The sequence below is a fragment of the Talpa europaea genome (assembly GCF_964194135.1).
Source record: "Talpa europaea genome assembly, chromosome: 5".
NCBI classification, from domain to species: domain Eukaryota; kingdom Metazoa; phylum Chordata; class Mammalia; order Eulipotyphla; family Talpidae; genus Talpa; species Talpa europaea.
In genome coordinates, this window is record NC_140071.1 from 99,694,277 (window position 1) to 99,713,487 (window position 19,211).

The 19,211-nt window shown below is 42.1% G+C and overlaps 1 protein-coding gene across 1 annotated transcript; it reads right to left on the reverse strand.

Moving 5' to 3' along the window:
• Nucleotides 1–512: 512 nt before the first annotated feature.
• On the reverse strand, nucleotides 513–18,579 carry FAM47E (family with sequence similarity 47 member E; the record flags this gene model as incomplete). Its single annotated transcript, XM_084232975.1, has 9 exons — nucleotides 513–527; nucleotides 1,149–1,226; nucleotides 3,777–3,932; nucleotides 10,612–10,803; nucleotides 12,527–12,677; nucleotides 13,735–13,874; nucleotides 17,509–17,875; nucleotides 18,024–18,137; nucleotides 18,506–18,579. 9 exons carry the CDS (start codon nucleotides 18,577–18,579, stop codon nucleotides 513–515), a joined length of 1,287 nt encoding a protein of 428 aa, XP_084089101.1.
• Nucleotides 18,580–19,211: the final 632 nt, after the last annotated feature.

Here is a 19,211-nt window from a genome sequence, read left to right on the forward strand (position 1 = left end):
ATACAGTGTTTCTCCAGGAGGTGTTGGGCATGTGGGAGATTCTAGCAATGCCTCTGCTTGCTCACTGCAAAACAAACACTGAACACTAGTTTCACTTTTCAGCCGTTGACGTAAAAATGAAATCCCTTCAAATTTCTTTAGTTATTGAAACCAGGGACTAATGTAGGTCTTTCCTAAACACAAAATGGTGTAACACGGTTTTTCAAAAAGTGAGAGACAGCTGTATCCCATTTTCCAGAACTTGTGACCACGCTGGCTGCACCACCTCCGTCAGCCCAGAGATGTATGCAGGGTGGACGCAGGACAAGTGCATGGCTTATTATTAGCTCGGCCTTTGGCTCCACGCCTGGTTGGCTCCCTGCTGTACTGACTAGGCTGGTCTGGACACAGCAATGCAGGCATCAGACCCTCTTGCTCATGGAACTCTCAGCCAACCTCCCCCACCACCTTCCTTACTTTTCGCCTTCTAAGGGGACCACACCATATGGGGGACAGTCTGGTCAGTGGGCAAGTTAAGGGAGTGGGAACTAGAAAGGGGGAAAGAGAATGTGGGAAAAAGAAAATAGTGGTGGACTCTCCTAGAAATGATCTTTTGCCCTAGCCTGTGTGCCCTGGAGGCCCACCCCATAGCACTTTATCACTTCAGCTTTTGTCCTAAAAAATGAAATCCCTTTGGAGTTCTTTAGTTATGGAAAATAGATACTAATGTAGATCTTTCCCACATTATAATATGCCAACTCCCAGCTCCATAACCTGACCCAAACCACAGGTATTTTTTTTCCTTAAGTATGAAAATAAAAGAGAATCAAAAACTCACTCGAGAATTAAAAGTAGGCAATTTGAAGGCCACACCTCCTACATGTAGATCCCTTTCACTTTGGTGTCACTGAAGCCAAAACCAAGGCAGGTGAGTCAGCAGGAAGATAACACCGCTGACACAGCAGAAACCAAATAGGCAGAATAAAGAGAGGAAAATGCCAAATCCCACCTCTGGGCTCCTGTTTAGGGAAAAGCACGCCCTTCTTCCAGTGAGCTGAGTTCTGGCATAAGCCTGTAAGGGAAGTGTTTTACTTTGCTGGGGTGCTGACTCCTCCCATCACGGCTGGTGGGTCCCTCCGTTGGCTTTTTTGAAACCATGCTTTACTCACATTCGGCATCCGGTAGCCCCTGCTTAGAACGAAATCTTTAAAAGCAGCTGTTCCATGAAGGTCCGCAAGTAACTCCTCCTAAAAAAAAGATCCACATTACAAGAAGAGTGAGCATCAAAAGTTTGGTTGCATATTTGCCCTAATTTTAGAAAAGCAGGTAGCTCTTTGGAAAACACTTCACTTTCAACGACTTCCTTCTTATTTGGGAATATGTGTGTCAAGAGTGTTCATGGTTTGAACATAAATGTTTGCAAAAGATATCCAACTTTCTCTCCTGTCTCTCCTGATTAAAGGGTTGGCACATTTAGCCCCATCCCCCAGACTCTGGGGTGGGGAGACCAGATGGAAGTTGAATCAATCACCAACAACCAATACTTTATCACTCATGCTTGTGCAATGAAAGCTCCATAAAAACCCTGAAGGACTATGTTTAAAGAGTTTCTGGGTAGGTGAATGTGCAGAGGTACAAGAAGAGTATCGCACCAGGGGAGGGCTGGAAAGCTCCACTTTCCTTCCCACAAACTTTGCCCTATAAACTCTCCCATCTGGCTTTTCCTCGGTGCCTTTTATAATAACCAGCAATCAAATAAGTAAGCTCTTTTCCTGATTTAGCTCTTCTAGTAGGTGACTAACCTGAGGAGGGCTTGTGGGAGCCTCTGATGTAGAGTTGGCTGCTAAGAAGCACAAGAGGCAACCTGGACTTGAAGGCAGGGGATGAAAGGGGGTAAGGAGGGTGAAAGGGGTGGGAGGGTCAGATCAGTCTTGTGGGACTGAGTCCTTAACTTATATGGGATCCCTACCTTATCTCCAGGTAGATGGTGTCAGATTGAGTTAAATTTTAGACCACCCCAGGGCGTCTGGAGAATCAGAGAATAGTTTGGTGGGGTGTAAAAATCCTGACACATTTGGTGAGAATTGAGAATAATAGAGGAAGAAGCAAGTTTTCCTGCTCATATATAGCCACAATTTTTAAATCTGAACTTGAAAGGGTGTGATAATCCCAAAAGCCTTGATCCAGTCCCAACATCTTTGGGGAATTCCGGCGTAGCTTTGGTTTGTCCTTTCACTTATTTGAATGTAAAAATTGGATGTAGAAGTTTATGTCATTTATAATTCATGAAAGATTATTTCACCTTACAAACAAGCTCAAAAAAACATTCAGACTCGTGTGTTCCCAACAGGACAGCCACGTGGACAACCACGTCACCACAGGGACTATCCCTTGCCAGCAAAACATCGTGTCTGGGAGTCCTTGTGAGTTGTGACATCATAGCCAAGTGCCACCCCCTAAAGTGTAGAGGGTGAGTCAATCTTTGGGTATTGCAAAAATGTGAATGATAAAATCATTATAAACAATCCCCTCATTTTGAATCCTTTCTGTGTCTAAACTGCCTGAAAATCTTTTACACTAAGTCCTATCAACCATATTTCTAAAATGTAAATATGAATTTTTTTCATGAGCTGACTATTGCCAATGTCTTTCTTAGTTTTCATTGTGAAAATGTTTGTAAAGTTATTAAGTTTTCAAGGATTTTAGAATATATTTCTGAAGAGAGAACATCTAAACACCTTAAAAGAAACTCCTATTTTTGTTTTTAACTATTTAATTCATTGAGAATCTTTTGTCATTTTTCTTCAAAGTGGAACAAGAATAGTAATTCATATAACTTAGTCATTTCCAAAAACACTGCACCAAGACATTCTGCTAAACATTATTTACATTATCTTGAGGCTCATTTAAGCATCTTGTGCTCATAAATTTGTCATGCTTCATATCTGAAAATAAAAATTTCATAACTAATTCTAGAAAAGACAAAAATAGCTTTTCTGCCTCAGCTTTGCAATCTAAAGGAGGTAATTGCTAAGTGATTCCTGAATAAGTAACCAAATTTTTATATTTTCAAAGTGTTTCCACATTATTTGGGAGAAGTTTTGGCTCTACTGAAAAAGGGATGAGGTTCACAAATACTCTCATCAGAGTGCTATGCAAGTGTTGTGTCAGTATTTCCAAATTTCCATGACTATGATGAGTATCTTTTTTCCATTAGATGTTTGTACATAAGAGATGAGCAGGCAGAGTTTGTTTGCAGTAAAATTAGAGCACATTCTTGTGGTGTTTGTGGAGTTGCAATAACAAATAGGGCTATTTAACCTTTGTCCCCCTTCTCTCAGATAGATTCTGCAACTCTGCTAAATTGTATAAAGAAGTTCCCTGAATGCAATTTTGAATTGCTTTTAATATTCATCCATTGTTGATTAGAAAAAAGAGAGAGAGTGCGAGAGCTTCACACTAGTTATTCAAAAAGAACCCATGACATTACATGGATTCTGAGCTCTGAAGTCACATCAACCTTTGAACAGCCGATTTATCCATGGAATCAATTGTTTCAAAAATGTCAGGAGAACAATGAATGATTGTCTCCTATTTAGATACATTGCTTCTACCAGGAGCCTCTGGATTTCAAGTCTTGCTTATTACATATTCCTCATATAATGACTTGGTTTTCTCATTGCTGAATTCAATATTTGAGTTGTTAGACTTTTTCGGGAGACTTCTATTATTACAGAGACTTTGACTCCAAAATGATAATCTATTTCAGATGATAAAATTTCAGCACATACACAAACCTGTTCCTGCAGCTCCTTTTTAAAATTTTCATCTTGAGCTTTCTGTGAGATCTTAGGGTCAACCAAGGGTTCATCTGCTCTCTGCTTTTTCCACAACTTGGGGTTCAAATACCAAGCTCCATATCTCATTTTCACCCACTTTGGCTTATAGGGATTCTAGAGAAGAATAACATAGTTTCCAATTTCATTATTTTTTTGGCTTTTCATTTCAATAAATCTAAGATTTATCCTGTTGCTCCTTTTTGTATTTTATGAAGGATCACTGTGGTTTAATTTACAGAGCTGACAGGAAAAGTTCATGATTACAAAAATAATGAGGTAGTCAAGTGTGGCATTTAGATTTAGACAAATCTTGGTACAAATCCAAACCTCCCCCCTCCCCATAGACAAGTTACATAAATTCTTCATCTGCAAAATGGAGATAATAGTGTTTGTCCCATAGGATTGTTGGAAAGATAAAGGAGAGAATAGATGTAAAGCTGCTAGAAATCATGTAAAAATTATATATTTCGCGGAAGAATAATGTCCTTAAATAAGTCAACCCAAATTAGCTCTTAGCCTTATTATGAGTCTAGTACTGCACAGCATGTAAATGCTATACTACTTTTTATAAAAATGTTACCCAGTGCCATCTCCTGCCTCCTTAATTGGGAGAGAAAAAGAGGAGGAAGAATAGATACCATTCCTTTCTTAATCCCATGCCTCAGTGGAACATCAAGGATGTAAACCTCTTGTTGCTTCATTGTTCAGCACTGTGGATACAACACCCAGACATTGTCCCATCACAAATGGGGTTTTAATTCTAGAGTGGCATAAAGAAACATGAAAGACAAAGATTCTGTCCCTCTCTCTCCTCACATGTAAACTGTGAGGTAGAATGTGTGGGACAGTCTAGAGTGAAGTCATAAGGCTACCTGAAGCAGAGGGGAGGGCTACCATTTCTAAGAGCTGGATTCAACATTGTGATACCTCCATTCCAAGCACACTGCCCTCCTTGCTATTTCTGGAGCACATCTTTCACATTTCTGCCTCAGGGCCTTTGCAGATTAGACAGTGGGAAACTCACGTTTTCCACTGTGTAATGCTCCTCCCCAAGATACCCACATGACTTACTTATCTTGTCTGCCTTCCCTTCCTCATTTTTCTTAATAGCACATATCACCATTTGATCAGCTCTATACTTTTCTGATTGTCTCTCTTCTCATTCTCTACTAATCTGTTTTTTTTTTTTTAAGATTTATTTATTTATTTATTTATACAAGCACTGGGTACAGTCAGAAGCACAGGAGGGTGAGAGAATTCACCAGAGCCAGAGCGGGGAACAGAACAGGCAGACTGACAAAATACACTGCTGAGGGGAGCAGCGGGCATGGCAGGAGAGGTCTGCGTGCCATGTGGGACCCTCGCCAGTGGCCAAGGATTGAAGCGGCTCTGCAGAGGCTGTGGGCAGCTTTGCAGCTCTGCGCTCAACCACTGCGCCACCAGGGGAGGCCCTCTCTTCTCATTCTCTAAAATGTAAGCTCCAAAATTCTTCCTCTCTCTAGCCACCTGGCATGCAGAACAATACTTAAGACATAATAGATGCTTGAAAAATTTTTTGAATTAACGTTGGATTTCTTAACTTTGAACAGTAGGTTTTTTGGACATTTTGAGCTGGATAATTTTTTTTATTGGGTGTAGTGGGGGTGGGAGGTTGTACTGTTCACTCTAGGATAGTTTGTGGCATTTCTTATCTCTGCCCACTAGCTGGCAGTAGCACCACCCAATTTGTGACAACCGAAAATGTGATCTCCAGAAACTGCCAAATTATCCCTGGGCAGAAGAGGAGAGAGAGAGAGGCAGAATCATCCTCAACTGAGAGCCACTTAATTAAATTAAATGAAAGGAAGGAAAGGAAAGAAATTAAAGGGAGGAAGGAAAGAGGAAAAAAGAGAGGGAGGAAGGAGAATAGTATCTATACTACTTCCATGCTGAAGAATTTGATCTGGAATATTATGTTGTTGGATCTTTGTTATCTTGGTGATCTTTCAAGATTCAACACAAACATAACTTCTTTGTGAAGCCTTAACTGAACCCACACCCCATGCGTGGTGATTTTGATTACTTTTTCCTATGTCCTGTATGAATTATGACATCATTTAATTAGTAATAATTTACCTGATGACCCTTCTACACTATAAGTTCATTAAGTACAGGAAAGAGCCCTTCATTTTTTCTTTATTTGTTCTAGTACTTTTGTGCACATAGCAATAGATTGTTAGACACATTATTGAATTAAAGCATAAATAAGTGGGTGGATGTACATATAGGACAAAGAGAGATATGCTACAGTAGAGGCACAGATTGCTGTGAGAGATAAGAAAGCAGAATAAATTGATGTTCACCAAGGGACCTACAAAAAGTACATGAAAAATTAGCATATGACCTGTGTCTAAATAAAGACATTGGCATGTAGAAAAAGGGGTAATTCAAGCAAAGAAAATAATATGAGGAAAGAAAAGATAGTGGGAAAGTTCAGAGTTTTAAAGAACATAAAAGAGCAGAATGTAGCAGATCTGAGAGCAGGCAATGTGAAAAAAATCAAGATGGGGACTTTCACTTCTAGAACACTGACCAGATTTATCCTCCCACCTGCAAGTCAAAAAATGGGCTGTGGGGCGGGAATTATATGAAACAATGGCTTGCAAAATACTGGACATCAAGTAACAAAGAACAGTGATCACTGAGAGATAAGAAACATATGAAATTAGTCCCACAATTGTCCCAGCTCACTGTGTTGAGTGTCCAGGTCACAGTGCAGAGAGGAGGCCAGGAGGGGCCCATTGAACTCCAAGTTGAGGAGACAGACCTGAGAGTCCACGGAGACCAAGGCAGCTAAAGTTTGCAGCAGAGCAACAGAGAGAGATGCACATAGAGGGAACTCCAGAAGTTGGCAAGGAGTCTCAAGGACAAGGAAAGAGCATAGGAAGGAGACTACTCAAGGACAAGGAAAGAACCAACCAAAAGGATTCGAGGCAGCAATGGCCAGCATGCACACAGGGCCAGGAGAGTGTCTATTTTGTCCAGGAAACCTAAAGATTCATAGACAGAAGGGTCTTGCCTCAATAGTAGGGAATTAGCTTGAGACTGAACATTACTTTGGGCTTCCAAAAAAATCTTAAAAGCAATCCCCAAAAGGATCAAACATTTCAAAGTCACTTTATATCCAAAATATAACTCAAGTTTATAGGAGTACAAAAGTACCCAGCCCTGATAAAGGAATATTCTCAACATCTCGCTTTGACTCAAATATCACCAGACATGTTGAAAAGCAAGAAAACATAATCCATGGTGAGGTGAGAAATCAATTAGTGGAAACTGACACAGAATGGATAAAGATGTTAGAATTAATAAACAAGAACATGAAAGCAGTTGTTATAACTGCAATACATTTAAAAAGGTTACTAATTAGAGATATGAAAGATATTTTAAAACACCCAAGTCAAACTTCTTGATATAATATTTATAATTCATGAGATGAGAAAAAGCACTGAATGATATTAATAGCTGATTAGATACTGGAGGAGAAAAATTAGTGAATTTAAGACACCACAATTACACAGAGAGAAAAAGGAATCAAGAAGCTGCACAGAGCACTAGTGAACTATGAGACACCTTACACAACATGAGGACATGCAATCCTATGAGAGGACTGAGAGAAAACAAAAAATTTTGAAGAAATAATGGTCAAAACTTGATGAAATGTTCAAATTTGATGAAAACTATAAACCCAAATATCAAAGAGGTTCAACAAACCCCAAACACAAGAGGCAGGAAGAGAGATACACCATGGTGTACAATAATCACACTACTCAAGTCCAGTGGGGAAAAAAGGAAAGTCTTAGAAATATCCAAGAAAAAACAATCCAGAAAACAGAAAGGATAGCATAGGATTTCTCATCAGAAACAACCAAACCAATAAGACACTGGAATAATATATTTAAGTAATGAAAAAAAAAAAAAACAACTGTGAGCCTAGAATTCTATTCCCACAAAACATCTTTAAAAATGGAAGCTGATAAGGGTATTTTCAGACATACAAAAGCTGAAAGGGGAGAACCAGAGCACGAGTGCTCTGTGCACCTGGGCCTGCCGCACACTGCACCCTTGAAGTAAGTGGGGGAGCAGAGAGCAGGGGGGTTACCACAGGAAGGTGAACCTGGGGTACCATGGCAGCCTCCTTATGGCTCAGAGGAACCACCTCTGGTCTCCAGTTCTTGAACCTGGCAGCAATTAGCCTTGTAGTTGTGTGTTGTAGGTCAATGGATTCTAAGACTCCAGTTGGATTCACTGGACTAAACAACATGGAGAATCCAATGGCAAAAACTCTCATGATGCATGTGGCTACCTGCTCATTATTTCTGATGTGTTCCCTGATGCTTGCAAAGGTTGGAAGATGCAGATGAAGAGGTAGTGCTTAGCGTCTTCCCCAGCAGATATAGCCAACAAAGTTATAGAATTATTACAATGTGTGACAGAATGCAATAGATTAGTCTGGAGCAAATGGATTTCCAAAAAAAAAAAAAAAGAAGAAGAAGAAGAAATGTTCACTATTAATAGATTCCAGTTCTAGTGGGAGCTACTTGGTCTTGGAACCTCATGTTTGTGGTGGGAGGAGTAGAAGATGAGTTTGCTGCTGCCCAAGAACTGCTGGCATGCATGGCCTCCATGTGGTGTATTGTGGAGCTGTTGGGGCTGGGCAGGCAGTAAAGATCTGTAACAACATGCTATTAGCTAGGAACCACTGAAGTTATGAATCCTGGAGTCAGGTTAGGGCTTGACCCAAAACTACGGGCTAAAATTCTAAGTATGAGCTCCAGATGGTGTTGATCAAGTGACACTAGTGCTCCTGTGCCTGGGGTGATGGAAGGAGTCCCTCAGCTAATAACTTTCAGGGGGGATTCAGAACATCACTCATGGCTAAGGATGTCAGATTAACCCAAGACTGCTACCAGCACAAAAAGCCCAGCCCTGCTAAGCTGTCAACCCTACCAGAGCTACAGGTGGATGTGTGCAAAAGGCTACTCAAAGAAACACTTCCCATTCTATGAGAGGAGACCTTGTGAGTTTGCCCTTGGGCATGGGCAATCCTGGAATTCAAGCTCTACCTTGGTGCCTCTTAAGAGCTCACTCCTTAGGTAAATGGGTTTCACCCAATCCCACCTCTCTGCTTTTGGTTACCTAGGTCACAGCAATATCTAGGATTTTTCACCCATTTTTAACAGCTTATCCTTTTTACCTACTTAGCAGACAGCAATCATCTGAATTTTTTTCTGCCAGCTATTCGTGGTCTCTGCTAATGAGCTGTTTAACCTTTTTCAAAAGTCTGATCTCTGAGCATCTTCAACTGAATCATTACATATTTCAATCAGGATATACTTTACTCCACTTTACAAAAATAGTAATATTAATAATAATTTTTTCAACAGCATGAACCCATGAACCCGCTCTTGAAAGAAACAAATTGGTATAAGGCAAGGAGAGAGAGAAGGGGGAAGTGTAGTGAATTACTTCCCGTGTCCCTCAGCAGTCCCTGAGCTGGTTGTACTGTTAACCAAGTGGAAGTATTTTTGCATTGTTGACTTTTTCCAAGGTTTGAAAATGGCATGTATGTAAAATATGTCAGTCCACATGTTCAGTTTTAAAGGACAAAGTTAATATGTCCAAAATATAGGCAATAGAGCATCAAAGAATTTGTTTAAAAGGTAGAGAATACAGTTGATCCTTGAGCAATATGGGGATGACAGGCATCTACTGCCTTCCTCCCTCCACTTTCCCACAATCAAAAACTTGATTCCCCCCAACTTAACTACAAATAGCTTGCTGATTCTCAAAGCACGATCGATTAGCACCTATTTTGTATGTCGTGTGTATTATATACTGTGTTTTTACAATAAAGTAAGCTAGAGAAGAACAAACGTTACTAAGAAAAGTATATCAAATAACGTAAAGATCTTCATCTTCATCAGCTTCATGTTGAGTAGGAGGAGAGGGAAGAGGAAGGGGAGGAGAAGGGACTGAAATAAATTCACGAGTAAGTGAAATGTTGAAGTTCAGACACATGCTGTCAAGGGCTAACTAATCAGAGATAATATACTGTTTTTCACTTTCAGAAAAAGAAACTTCCTTCCCCACTAACTCCAACTCGAACACTTATATCTATTGTTGAATTGGCACATTTGACTTGGGTATATATTTGCAATAACATATTGTATAAAAAAGTGCCTCAGGGCCCATAGTAACTTCCTTTGGACATAGCATGTATTATTTCTCCTTTCTGTTACTTTGTTCTTCTATCTTCATAGGAAATTGGTACTAGAAAATTGAGTGATTTGTTAGTGATTGGGCAAGCATGTGATCAAGAATAACATGTACTCAAGTAGAGTAGACTTCCCGAAAAATTCCAGGATTCTTAGGATATAAAATAAACAGCTTCCATAATCATTAATTGCAGTACTTTTATAACAGACATTCACATTATAACTTGCATATATAAAACACATAAAGAGATTATCTCACCTATAAAACACATAGACGTAATAATAATGACTATTCAAATGATAATAATAAAAACAAATTATCAAATGATAATAATAAAACACAAATCTTGTTTGTTTAACTGACTCTGTTATATGTATTGAATATTCATTCATTTTTCCAAATATTAAATATTTAAAAAGTTCAAGAATTCTACTAAAAAGACAAATGCCTCTGAGTTCCAGAATTAAAGAACATTTAAGCTTTTAATGCAATTTCACTTCCTTTGATTTTCCATCTTTTCCCCTTTTGCAATTACCTGTAGTTTCTGCTCACAGTGTAGTTTATGGAAAATCTCTGGCTCCTGCAGTTTATTTAGCCCTACAGTCTTCTTTAGCTCCAGAGGAACCTGGTTCAGTCTCATCGTGCGGAGCACATCACAGCTTGTTTTGCTCTGATAGTCAATGTTGAACTGTTTCAGGATAAACTCCTCATCAATATTCAAACAACCCTGGAAGAATATCATACCGCATGAGTCAAGGACAAATGGTCTCTTTTTTAATCTAAGGATGGTATTTCACCATGGCTAGAGAAGAGATAGTTTGAAGGAGAGGTAAATGCTCAGTCACCATTCATTGGAGACGTGAAATATTTGAGGCCTAAGGAGCTTTATCAGTGTGCATGAGACAGCTTAGGACCTACACGAAATAGTGAGTCAATAGAAACTAAGGGATTGAAGAAAATTCAGTCTGTTCTACAAAAGCAAACTTCTCCAATACTTCATAGAGATGGTGTCCCTAGGGGTGCAGTAAGTCACTTGCTTAACAGCATTAGTAGGTTCTTGGAAACTGTGAATTTAAGCAAAACAACCAATTTGACGGTAGGCTAGTTGGTAAAAGTAAGAGTCAAGTTGCCATGGCAATTTGTTAAAGACCAAAATATGTGCAACATTCAACAATCATTTGTATTCATTCATTCATTCATTTTACATCCTGTTTACTTTGGTTCAGGGTCTTGGGTGGCTAGAGACTATCCTTGTAGCTCAGGGACAAGGCCGGCACTAGCGATGGATGGATGCCCTCCCATCAAAGACTGAACTCTTGGGTCTCCTCAGTGGTGCAGCAGGTTGAGCACAGTGCTGTGAAGCTGTTCACAGCCTCTACAGTGCAGGTTCGATTCCCCATCGGCTAGGGAGATACCCACATGGCACGGCAGACCTCTCCTGTCTTGCCCGCTGCTCCCCTCAGCAGTGTTTTCAGTCCCTCTGCCTGTTCTGCTCTCTGCTCTGTCTCTGGTGAATCCTCTCACCCTCTCACGCTTCTGGCCTGTACCCCAATTCTTTTTTTTTGTGGGACCCTCGCCAGTGGCCGGGGATCGAACTGGCGCTGCAGAGGCTGCGGGCAGCCTCACAACCCAGCGCTCAACCACTGCACCACCAGGGGAGGCCCTGTACCCCAATTCTTGTATAAATAAATAAATCTTAAAAAAAAATACATTGTACTCTCACACACACAGCCACACTCACTCAGACTGGGACTATGTAGACACACCAATGAACCTGGGAGGAAACCTGAGTACCCAGGGAAGCCCACACAGACAGGGGAGAATGTGCATGATGATTGTTGTTAACATGCAAGTTGCTTAGAAAGTAGCAGAAAGAAGAGCTCAGATGTTCTCATCGCCACCACTTCCCCACATACACATATAAGCTAATTGTGTAAGGTGATGGATGTGTTAAGTTACCTTATGTGGAAATCATTTTGCAAAATATGCATTTATGAAATCATCTTAAACTTACACAATAGTGCATATCAATAATATCTCAATGTAGCTGAAAGTTGAAAAAGATGAAGCAACATTAATGATGTGAGCTATAAATAATAAACATTCCAATTGGCTGCAGATTTGTAAACTTTCTAAATATTTCATCTCTAAGGACTTTTCTTTTTCCTGAAAAACAATCTTATTTTAAATAATTTCATAATTTTTATAGTAAAGTAACATTGGTTTATAACACTGTATATGATTCAGAAATACAGAACCCCACCTCTTCAGATATATGTTACCACACCATACCCACAACCAAGCACTCATTATAAATGGTAGGGAAGTCATAAAGAGTCCTTCATGACTTTGATTACTTGACTTAGATTATATCCAAACAATAATTTTTAATAAGAGCAACTTTGAACTTGACTTTACAAAGTAAATTGTAACTATTACTACTAACTTACAAAGTCAGTGGCCCAGTGGCAGAAGTCATGAACAACTTGGCGTACATTTTTATGAAGTAGCGAACCATTTTCATGGAGCAAATCTGTTTCATTGGTCTTTTTCTCTTTATAAAGCCATTGTCCTGGATGTGGCACAGAAGTCTTCTTGGGGCTACAGATAATGAGATCATCAAAGGATTACGATATGAAGCACCATGAATCCAAGTTGATTTCAAACAGTATCTTGGGAGAAATGAAATCAAAAATAAGTATTTCTAATAGTCTCCTACAAACTCACATATTATATTTTAATTTTTCAAAGACTACAGTCCTATTATTAATATTATAAAGACAAGAATATCATGATTAGTTATAGGGGTTAAAACTTATGTAGGATTTTATCCCTATAAGCTGATTTTTTTAATCATGAGTGTTATTTATTAAGATAAAAGCCCAAGTTATCATGCTTAGAGTTGGTCAAAGTCTCAGAAGAATCTTGACAAGTAGGAGACATCCTTGACTTCTCTCTCCTTTATCCCTAAAATCCAGCTATTAATAAGACTGATAGACTTTAATTCTAGCTCCTTCTCTGAACTACTGCAAAAGATTCCTCACTGGTGTCTCTGCATCTTTTCTTAGGACCCCCAAGCTCCAATCCCTAAGCCATTCTCTGCACCGCAGCCAAAATGGTCATTTCAAAATATAAATCTAGTCATGTCGAACTAGATTGAGTTCAAGAAAGAGTAGAGTTCAAGAAAGAACAGAAGAGAAAGTATGTCTCTTTCCAAGGAGTTTTGCTTTATAAGAAATGAGAGACTCTGTAGTCAAGGGAAATTGTTTTAAAGATGGGAGATACAATCTCATGCTTTTGTAATCTGATAACAGCCCCAAAGAGATCAGGTTCTAATCCTTGAAACCTGCAAGTGTTATTTTATTCACAGATGTGTTTAAGTTAAGTTGAGATGGGGGAATTATCCTGGATTATCTGCATGGGCTCCAAGTACCATCACAAGTGTCATCGTCAGAGAGAAGCAAAGAAAGATTGGACATATACAGAGGAGAAGGTGATATGAAGACAATGCTAAGAGAGTTTGAAGATGCTGGCCTTAAAAATTGGAACTTAGTTATTCCTCCTTCTCTATTCTAAACATAGTGGTACTTGAGAAGGTACCTCCTAGAATGTTTAATAAGGTGACAGGAATGAGCAAGGGGTTAAGAGTAATACTTACGGTCCCAGGTAGACTTGGGTAGGACATTTTTTTAAAAGTTTTGTGGGTTCCTTCAATATTTTCTTGGTGCTCTGACAAGAAGCCCATGTGTCCTCCAGTTTCCTGTCTGGATCCAGCACTTCCAGCACCTTTAATAAGAGCTACAAACAGGAAAAAAAAAAAAAAAAACCCTTGGAGAGAAGGAAAATGTACTGAAGAGGGGATCTCTAGATTCTAAGAACAGACCAACGCTCCCTATTGCTTTTCCTTTCCAGTAGGTCAATTCAGTGCCTAGGCAAACTCTGTACTGAGTGCTGTGAGGAACTTCCCATCGCCTGGACATTAGATAGACAAATTTTGCAGTGAAGTAACACTTCCCTGGTACGGAATAGTGCCTCTGGATGCACCCTGGCTCCCAACTGCCCCTATGAGCACATTGCCACTAAGATTTCTGTGGTTGTTGACTGCCAAGCATGTGTTCTTCTTCCTGTGGATAGTAATAGCTAGATTTTTTCCTTGGTGAATCCTCTTCCTTCCACTGGCAGCTCTCATGGTCTGAACTGGCCAGACTCTGGCCTCACTCCTTCCAGAGGTGGAGCACGCCAAGTCACTCAGGGCCATAGTGGCAGGTTTAGGCCTAAATGGACCTATGGGAATTAGGCTGTATGGCTTTGCTTTATAAAAAACAAAAAAAAAAAAAAAAAGGAAGCTCTTATTCTGGGTATTATTTGAATTGGTTTGGTTTTTTTTGTGTGTGTGTGTGTGTGTGTGGGACCCTCGCCGGCGGCCAGGGAACGAACCAGCACTCAACCGCTGTGCCACCAGGGGAGGCCCTGAATTGGGTATTATTGCTGCTGGTAAGCAGCATAAGAAGAAATCCTGCCTTAGCAAGAAGCCAACACACTTAGTTGGGAAAGTCAGATGGAAATAAGGACCATGATACCATGTGTCATTCAAGAATGTGTGGAACCATCTCTTGTCCTGGACTCAGGAACACTGGCCTACAGGAGACAGGAAAGGAAAGCCTCAAGTGGAAAACAATGGGTTAGGAATTCTAGTTGTCCTCTATAGACTTCTCTGCAACTGTCATTTACTCACTATTCACAAATATTTGTTTAATGTCTATCACACACCAAGTATTGGTGGTTCACAGTGAAAGACACCAAGTTTCTGCCCTTGTAGAACTTTTATTCTAGGAGCCCAGTGGTCAAGTGATATCTATAATGAAAAACAGATGGTGGGGAGGGATTGAGAATGAGGATGGAAGGAATGTGCTATTTTATATAGGCCTTCCCAATCGGGAGACATCGGACAAAGCTCTGAAGGGAGTATTGGGGTAAAGTACTTGTGGCATAGGAACAGCTGGACTGGACATGCTTGTGAATGTTCAGAGAGCAGCAGGGAGGCCAGGATGTCAGCAGCAGAGTGAGTGCCAGCCGAGATGTGGAACGGATATGGAGCAGAGCAGGGATGAGGTAGGATGAGTAGAGGAGTCTAGCTTGTGAACTGCCACACTCATTGTGTAGGGAATAGACTACAGGGCAGGATGACAGTGTCCTGCCCCTTTGCCTTAAATCTAACATCATTTTGGTCTGGATTTTGTTCAAGGGTGCAATGACCAACCAAGGAATTCAATTGTCGAGACCCCTAGAAGCTAAGAGAGGTCAAATGAATTAGATATTGATGGAAAAGCTATTGTTTGCCTAATTCAAAGGCAGAGTCAGCTGACACGCACCCTTTAACTTTTAACCCTTAGCTTCTTGTTTGAAAGAGACTGGAGGTGTGAAAGTTATTTGGAGGTACAAGAATAAGAGACATATATAAAGGGATTAATGGAGCTGAAAAGCAAAAGAGGCTGAGGACATTGGCGATACCACAGGGCTGCTGCCTGGCCTTAGCCTTGACAATCTGGTGAATTTTCCCCTTGACCATTCAGGATTTCCTCCACCTCCCACACACCCATTAGTAAGTGCTTGTGTACACCCCCTAAGTCAATGCTAAAGTGACAGAATCAAGACTAAACAATTGTCCCCACTTCTTTCTCCCCCCAAAAATGTCACAAGCAAAGTAGACTGATAGACCCTCAGGGAAAAAGAAGTCAAATGTTTTCTGGTTTGCTGACCTTTGTAGATTGAACAGACTCACAGAAAGCAAGAAAGCTACTTGTATGTTTGTAGGGTAAAGAAAATATCAGGCTTTTCTGCCCTTCCGCCATCAGGATAGATGATGGATCCTTGTCCTGAATGTATGCCTGATGGCGGGCACCTGGAATAGGGTGTGGGCATAGGTAGATGGGATTCAGCTGAGCTAAGACTGTGCTTTTAAGGGCGGCGTCACGGGGGACGCCAGCAGCAGCAGCAGCAGCAGCAGCAGCAGCAGCAGCAGCAGCAGCAGCAGCAGCAGCAGCAGCAGCAGCAGAAGCCGAAGCCGAAGCAGCAGCCAAAAGAGAAGCCGAGAAGCAGCAGAACGAACGCTAGAGAGCTCAGACAGAGTGAAGACTTGCTGGGAGCTGGGAGGCCTGCCAGCCTCCCAGCCCCCCAGCCCCCCAGCCGGCACCCCTGCCTGCCATATGCTTGGTGAACCCCAATAAAAAACCTGCAAAACTACTGAGGACTCTGACTCCTCCTTTACCCGGTCTGCATGGGATCAGAAAACCTTCACTGTGCCCAGTCCTGCCCCTACAATGTTATAGCTCATTGTGTATCTTTGGTGCAGAGAAAGGAAACTGTTCCAGCCCCCATAAGAACTCTCATACTGATTAGGATTCATTAATTCTAATCAGAAATATTTAAAAAGTAAGAAGACAAAATGGAGACATCCGGATAAAACCAAAACAGCATCAGGAAGCCCTGAGGCAGGACCCTGCAGCCCACACTGGTCAGGCTTGGCTATAAACAACCACCTCCAGTGACAAACTGAAACCAAGCTGACAACCACAGACCACCAAGGACTGGAGCTCAGCCAAGCACCCCTGCTTGGCTTCATCCATCCAATCTGCACATACTGCACCAATCGCAACTTAGCTAACTTCTGGCTTGATTTGCATAGCACAATGGAGCTGGATGTGTTAGGGGGAAAAGGATGTCCCAAAACTAATTCCATACAGGCTTTGTGGACTCCACCCCCACCCCAGGTCAAAGCCAAAGACACTGGGAACTCCAAATCCCATCACCACCAAAGGGAAGGTGGCTGGGACCTGAGGGTGGGGTTAAGCAGCCAGGTGGATATAAAAGGCAGACACGTGGGCTTTGGGGGACCCCATTTTGGCTCTCCACCAGCTCGCAGCGTCCGGCCAGCTCTGAGAGTGACTTTGGGTTTCCAGGTCTTCGGATCGGGTAGGACGCATTAAAGACTTTATTTCCCTATTTTCTCCCTGAGTTGTACATTTTCCTTATTTCCTTTTCCCTTGTAAATAAACCTTTTATCAACCTTTTGTGTGTGTCTGTAGTGGAGTATTCATAAGTCCCTTTTAAGCGCATGGGTGAGGACCCACAGGCAGGAACCCGTTCAATATCGGGGCTGTCTATAACAGATGGAGCCCACCTTTTCTTTGTGTATATAAGCGCTTCCATGTCCCGGCAACTGGAAACAATTCAAAGGTTGCTTGGATCCATGTCTTCTGAGCTGCAGGACTAAAGCCCCAAATAAAAGCCTTTTCTTGTTTCAACTGAACCCAGTTACTTGTTTAACAGTCCTCTGGCCCTCATAAATATGTCACCCCTTCAACGAAACTCCCTAAGCCCCTAAAGGACTTATTTGTGAGGTCCCACTAAAGGCCCTCCCACAGGACATCACCTCTGCAGGCATATCTTCTTCCAGATTCGGGTAGAGAGCCAAGGGGTGCCGGGTCAGCTGGGCTTCCAGGTCCTCCAGGAATGCTTTCCGTGCCTGCTGGGCTTGTGAGAGCTTGGGAAACAGGGTTGCTTCCTTCACAGGTGCCTTTTGCCCCTTCTTTGGGGTAGATCGGGGAGCTCTGTGAGGAATCTGGGGGAGAGAGCCCTCCTCAGGGCCCCGAATGATGAGACCTCGGCGAGACAGGCAACCGTTCCTGAAGTCATCCAGTCCCTTTCCCACAAATCTCCACCTCCGGCTGTTCAGGGGGCAGGGCCGCTTCAGCCTGTTCCTGTGCTTGAAGTACTTGGATGATGGATTCTCTTCGTACCTGAAAGAAGAAAACAGGGCTGGTCATATGGATCACATGACTTAGGGTGGGAAAGGAAGTTGCCAGGGGGGTTAGCTTCCATCACTTAAGGAGGAGAAGTAGAGAAGAGGGGTTCATGTGGAGAAGTAGCAGCAGACCACTCCAGTACCCGAGGCATCTGCCCCCAAAGGCGCTCAGCTTGTCCACATTCACCAGTTGGGTGCTCTCAGTAAAAGTCACAGCAGACTCCTCACACTGGATGCAAGGATCCCAAGTAGAAAACCTGGAGAAAGGTGGGTCTTAGGCTAAACTAGTCTGCACTGCGGACTCTGCTCAATAGTTTCCCACCTGGCGTGAGTCCATGAATCTACATTCCCTGCGGCTGTGGGTTGACGGGTGGGGGCTGAGGATAATTGAAATAAGTGTTCCTTGGCGATGGGGCATGTCAAGGGCTGGCTATTTTATATTTTTACCCTGCAGGTGCCTCCTTCCTTCAGGGCAAAAGGCAAGCGGGACCTTGCAGCTGCAGTCAGCCTCTCTGCCCCGGGCCCCAGCCCCAGGCCCCCAGGCCCCAGCCCCAGGCATCTCCGTGTCTCGGTGCCCTAGCGAGGCGCTCACTGGATGCGCCCTCGCCCGACGCTGTGCGCTTACCAGGGCCTGCAGTTCTTGCCCATAGGCACCTGGACCAGAGTCCCGGGCAGGAGAGGCTGCTTGCGGCCGGCCATCCTGCCGCTGGCTCCCCAGAGACTGCGTACTCGAGGGAAAGAGTTCCCAGACGCTTGAGTCGCTAGGAGACTGTGTAGCCCGCGCTGCCTGGGGCTGCCTGGCTCCCGGCCCTGGCTCCTTCTCCCCTGAACCCTCGGCCCCAGGGAGCCCCTGTTTCCTCCCCTCCCCCAAGCCATTTGGATTCCTTTTGTATCTTTCTCTTGCCTAATTGTTCTATATAAATAAGACTTACAATATTTGTTGAGTAGAAGTGGTGAGAATGGACATTCTTCTTATACCAGATCTTAGAGGAAAAGCTTTCAATCTTTCACCACTGAGCATGATGTTAACTGTGGGTTTGTCATATAGGGCCTTTATTTAATGTTGCAATATGTGTTATATCCCTATTTTGAGGGGTTTTATCATAAATGGATCTTGAATATCAACAAATGCTTTCTCTGCCCCTATTGGTATGACAGTAAGATTTTTCTTCTATTTGTAGATGTGGTGCACCCACATAGTTGTTTTTATTATCTGTGATATTAGTTTGTTTGATTGCAAATTTCAACCTTTATCACACTGAAGTAGTTTTTCTCCTTGAGACTGAGAGTAAGGAGCATATCCATGGTGCTCCTAGCTATTCCTGGCACAC